This window comes from Polyodon spathula, chromosome 24 (assembly GCF_017654505.1).
Source record: "Polyodon spathula isolate WHYD16114869_AA chromosome 24, ASM1765450v1, whole genome shotgun sequence".
NCBI classification, from domain to species: Eukaryota; Metazoa; Chordata; class Actinopteri; order Acipenseriformes; family Polyodontidae; genus Polyodon; species Polyodon spathula.
Window position 1 is genome coordinate 11,042,096 of NC_054557.1, and position 6,024 is coordinate 11,048,119.

Genomic DNA, 6,024 nt, shown 5'->3' on the forward strand with positions numbered 1-6,024 from the left:
CCTGCTCGGGTATAAACCTGTATTAAATTATGGGTCATTTTGAATAGCTAACTGAATTCCGCACCCTGTTTCTACATTATGACGTATTGTACTATTAGTCAGGATACTCAACGCTATTTATTTAGCCAAGTGTCTCAAATGTGAAGTTAACCCACTGTTGCCTGGGGGAGAACAGACCCTGCAACAGTCTGGCCAACAATACAGGTCCAAATAAAGGCTAATTTGCTGTGGTGGTTTGACGTTAGGAACTATTTTGAACAAAACCGACTGCATAAAAAGCCCTACTTCTACACTGTAAAATAAGCTCATCACATCATGTGTTACTAGTCTGGTGACAGCGTACAGTCAGCTGCAATTAACAGTCCTTTGTTTAAAACCACAGTTGTGATTTTAAAATGACGCTCTGTCTTTAAAAACAAATTTGAAAAAAGACACATCTTGCAAGTTAAAACTGATCGTATCGTGATTGGTTAATAAATGTCATAAATCGATATATTAAGGCTAGTCTTATATTTAGAGGCCCATTGCAGACTACTCTGCTGTCACAAGTATTATCTATAACATAATATAATGTGTCCCTATTTAGAACATTACAGATTTATCTAAAAAGGGTGTATTCATCCTGGTCAACCACCCCACACACACATACATACATACATACATACATACATACATACATACATATATATATATATATATATATATATATATATATATATATATATATATATATATATATATATATATACATACATATATATATATATATATATATATATATATATATATATATATATATATATATATATATATATATACACACCTCTTTTTTTAAAATCTTAAATTTACCGTAACCATCATTTAAATGTGTAAACAGCTTCCCTTCGTCTGCAGACGAGCAACCGTGTCTCATGTTTAAACACTAAACAGCACAAAACATGTTTCAACCGCCATTTAAGTAGCTAAACATTTCCAGGATTTACCAGAATTAACTAAGTTGAAGTGGGTTGTAAGAACAAGTGTGCACACGCTAGAGAGGACTGAAAGGGAAAGGGCGCAGCGAACACTCGATTTGTTTGAATTATAAACACATTTCCCTCAATACAACAATATTTTTGATGTCCTGCGGTATCTCACGACCTCATTCCTCTGGTGCACCGCCGTGTTATATTACAAGTTTGATATCATCCAAATCGTGTGCAACAATACGGTCAGGAAGGAAGGAACAATCACAAAGCCCAAGTATGTGTGATGATGTGATACCTACCCTGTCATAAGAAGGCACACTTAGTCCCTCCATCTTTACTGATATAACTACAATCCTTTCTTCCAAACAAATATCGACTTATTTACAACCGGCGAACGCTGAACTAAAAATAAGCGGATGTCGCGTTTCCTTATTTAAATACGACTTAAAAGCCACGGCTGGTTGTTTTTTTTTTTTTTTTTGTTTGTTTGTTTTTTTTTTTTTTTTTTTTGTCAAAATCAGTCCCGAACAGAAAAAGGCAAGCAACTACCTCTCCGATCGCACAGTCCCACCAAGCACATTGCGTTTTCAATACTTCCAATACAACACCACGTACAACAAAAAATAAAATCCAACTTACCCCCGGTGTTTGTCGCGCAGTACAAGAAAATAAACAGCTTTATGCAGACCATGTCGATTAGATGCATTGTTGGAACATTGACACAGCAATGGTTTGCTGTTTCGCTTTCCACCTCTTTAAAGCCGCACTCTGCCTCTCTGTTTATGGCAGCGCCCTCTGCGCTGTGAGGCTCTCGCTCGTCCTCAGCGACGTGACGTCATGCGCAGGCTGGACCCGACGGGCCCTGCCCCACTCTCACGTGACACTTCGGTTGTAAGAACGTACATGTTTTTGCCACACCAATGAATCTCATTTTAAAATAATATAACGACAACGTTGTACGGTGTTAACTCACTGTAATGATTGCGCGTGGGGTCTGGCTATTATATGGCTGTATCTAATGGATACAATGTATTAGAATTTAGTAAATCTCACCTTGAAATGCAGGTCTATGAGCGTAACGCATATATTTGGTTAAGAACTCCATCTCCCAGCAGCCTTATAGCTGTGTCACATGATCTCTCGTGTACCGGCTGAGAGAAATTACAGATGAGCCCCAGATCCACTGTTATTGTACTCCAGGTTTTCGTTATAGCCAGAACCTAATTATTGTTTAAACCTGAACTGGGTTTTTTTTTTTGTTTGTTTGTTTTTTTTTTTTTTTTTTTTCAGTTCACATAGATGACGACGCCTTGTTTACAGACAGACTTCAAGGCTTTAAATAGCCCGTTGCTAGCGTGATTGTGCAGCGTAAACCAGACAACATTACTCTGCCTTGACTGCACGCGCAAAGCAAATGCTGGCAGTATATGCTTAATTATGTTGCTATTTATGTAAATAAGGCATGTGATGTTTTGTAACTATTTAGAAATGGTTACTTGTACGATGTTTGAAATTTTCTGGGTTTTTTGTTGTTGTTTTTTTTTTTTTTTTTTTTTTTTTTATTTTTTTTTTTATTTATTTTTTTAAATATATTTTTCAGGGATATCTTTCCCTATGCAATGTGCCTCCCCAACAGAACAGTGATAACTGGTGCATTTAGGCACAGGAGCAATTTAGTGCTACACTGGGCAGTTACTGGTTCCACAAATCACACCGCTTACTGTGCATTCTGAAACATTTCTCCAAGTCAATACATTCAGTAATAAAGTCATAAATCCTGATCAAACACAATCAAAGTGTTGGAAAACATCTGCAGCATATCGGAGATGTGAAGACACTTTATTATGCGTTCTTCATGTAGTATTTTTAAACATTAGTACCTTAGCAAGCTTAATCACATTTGTTAATCTGGATAAACGGTGTAACAATGTAATTGTTATATGTAGAGGGATGGCCTTGCGTAACTTTGGATTCTATGCAGTTCTCTAGATAACCAGTGTGCAAGTCCTTACATAAGTACAGAAGTATAGATGTAACAACGTAGTTCCATCTCTGTCATATACTGTAGCAGGGATTAGCAAACCACAGATGTGGTTTCAGTGAATGCAAACAGGAATTGTGAACCAGAATGCCAGCCTGCTTGAAGTACAGCATATTCTTAATGGATAGCAAGGTTTCAATTTTGAGCTGCTCAGATGCCACCTAAGGCTAGCCATGGGGTGGTAGAAGTGTTAGCTTCAGGGAATAACAGCCACAGTGCAAAACAAAAATGATTCGCTATTGTGAAGCAAAATATACATCTACTAAGATACACTTATGACTGCTAGGATCAAAAATACCTGTATATATTGCTAGGAGCTGGTGTATATCATGTCTATTTTTCTGTCAGCATAACTGTTCATCCATAGGGAAATAACATACTTCCTAGTATGAAATTAGTAACTAGTCCTCCGTGGGCTCTTAAAAGCATTATAGTTAATTAAATAAATGAATCATCCATAATTGTAAAGCACTCAGCTGTGAGATACATACATACATACATATACATATATATATATATATATATATATATATATATATATATATATATATATATATATATATATATATATTTTTTTTGTTTTTAAAAAAAAAAAAAAAAAAAAAATTAGCTATTTTTTTTGTACATTTTTTTTTTTTTTTAACCGATTAATTGAATTTCATCTCTTTTTATTGTCAATGGTGCCTTTCCTTTCCGTGCTGCCTGCTCCCTATAGTGGCTATAGCGAGGTACTGCAGACATAAGCAGCCGCACTTACCCTTTCAGTACTAAGCCGTAGTGTTAAGGGTGCATGTCACGATTGTGCTCGTCAATATTAATGTTTGGATTTACTGCTGCAATTACAAAAACACTTCTACAGCTAAGACAATAGTATGAAAATGAATAAGGCTTTTTAAATAAATACACTTTTACAACAAAATCGATAGTTATCAATCGTTATCTTTTCGTGATTTCGTCCACATATGTTTTGTATTATTTTCAAAAGGCTTCCAAAAGGATGGGGTGGTTATATTTCCTTGTTAGTTATTTTCAAAATGCCTCGAAAGAATAATGTTATTATTCGGCTAAAATGGAAGCTGTGACTAACCTAAATGAATAGGGTTATGTGTTTTCTTTCCCGCCTTACTTCCATTTACATTGCACTTTTAAAGTGCTTTATTTTTGCTTTGAAAGCACAGAGAATACTCGTCATGTATTAATCCAGTTGGTGTCTAATCCAGTGGTTTGAATGTGGCCAGAGAATTATGAAGGTTAAGATAGGGTTTTAAATCATTGCTGCTGGGTTTGTAAAAACCACGTGTACTGCTTAACAAATGAATTTCAATAATTAAAAAAAAAAGTGTATTCCACTTTAAAAAAAAGTTTAGCATAAAACAAATCTATGTAGTAGATAATGTATGAACCATTCTGATAAACTATCTAGGATGTTATTGATAAAATGTATATTGTAGCATTTCTTATAATCTAACCCTATTATTCGCGTATTATATAGACAGTCACAATGAGAAACGGAATCAATGTACAATCCAATTCTCTACTGATATGGTGTTAAGGTCGTTTTAAATTGTTGCAATGTCTGTGTGTTGAATAACAATACTATTACAATTACAACGACGATTTAGAATGACCATAACATCATAACAATGTGCTGTGAAACCAAATAGATAATATCATTTCTATTGCCTTTATCAAGTTGTATCATAATTCTCAATGTGTGACTAACATACCAACCCCCCAACTCCTCAGGAGTGAAGTGCACTACATGTACAATAACAGGTCATGGTGACACTTTCGCTTTGGAAAAAATCACGCTGAACTAAAAGAATCTATGTTGTCATGGAAACTGAACAAAATGACAATAACAACCATCAATCCCAAAGCTTCACACATACAGTCCTATTGTCTTTGATTGTACTGGGCAATTGTATTTGCCATTATATGTATGATAATTGAAATATATGAAAGGTCAAACAGTTCAAGGGAATTAATGAGTGCATTGCCTTTAAAAAGGGTACATCCAGGACTGTAAAAGGGATGTAGACACAAACTTTCATAACAATCTTATTAAATACTGCAATTGGATTTCTTTTTCTTCCAACAAAGAATGGCAAGGCTTGGTCAACAGGTGATGTCCAACATTGAATCATTCTTTTGTAGATATTTCTTATTTCTTATTTGTAATGCTCCCACACATTATATCAGCATGCTTTATTGACTGCCGGAAGAAAGCTATTCCTGCTTCTCTCATACTTTGGTTATCATCTTTTTTAAAGAGTAAATCCTTCTTTTACACTCGCTCAGCCAAGCCTAATGAATGAATGCTATTTTTTTATTACTCCAAGTATAACTTGGCAGTGCAATAGAACATTACTAACAGCTTAGTGGCTACAGCAAAGTGCCTTTACAGATGGCCTGCCCTCTGCCTGGATGTGAAGACAGAAGGAGGCAGGCCAGCTGTCACAGGAAAGCATGAGCACAGCCACCATTACAAATATGTTGTGTCGCAGTGGAACACCTGCACATATGAAGGATCATCTAGATAGGGAGGTGGTTTTGCTATACTTACATACAATTATAACAAACAGCCATTTATTTCAAATATGTTTCCGAGGGCTACCAATATGATAAAAACAACTTTTTAAAATAACATTGGAAAAGCATTATTAGGTGAGATATGTCGTTTTAATAGATGACATGCCGAGTTAACAATCTCCTTAATATGAAATGGATATATCATCTACACCTTTTTAATATCCCATTATGTGTGTTATGTAACAGTATATTTTTTTCTGCTTAGATATTTGCCTTGCTTACTAACTATTCCAGCAAGAAAATCTTCTATAATGACAAACATATAGTGCTAAGGCACTCCAAAAACATACAGGTTCATCAGCATTCCACCTAAATTAGAGTTATGATGTAAAGTTTATTTATCACCAGCAGTATCTACGATCTATGATTATCAATACATGTCATAGTTAGGGTGCAATAGGAGGGGAGGTAAAACATTAAATT

General features: G+C 35.1%; 1 protein-coding gene across 1 annotated transcript in view; it reads right to left on the reverse strand.

Moving 5' to 3' along the window:
* Positions 1–1,787, reverse strand: part of LOC121299163 (disintegrin and metalloproteinase domain-containing protein 10-like) — a 64,140-nt gene extending 62,353 nt beyond the window's left edge. The window contains exon 1 of the mRNA XM_041226752.1: positions 1,608–1,787. Within this exon, the coding sequence (XP_041082686.1) occupies positions 1,608–1,674 (67 nt within the window). The 5' untranslated portion in view covers positions 1,675–1,787. The remainder of the gene's footprint in view (positions 1–1,607) is intronic.
* Between the last annotated feature and the right edge of the window lie 4,237 nt (positions 1,788–6,024).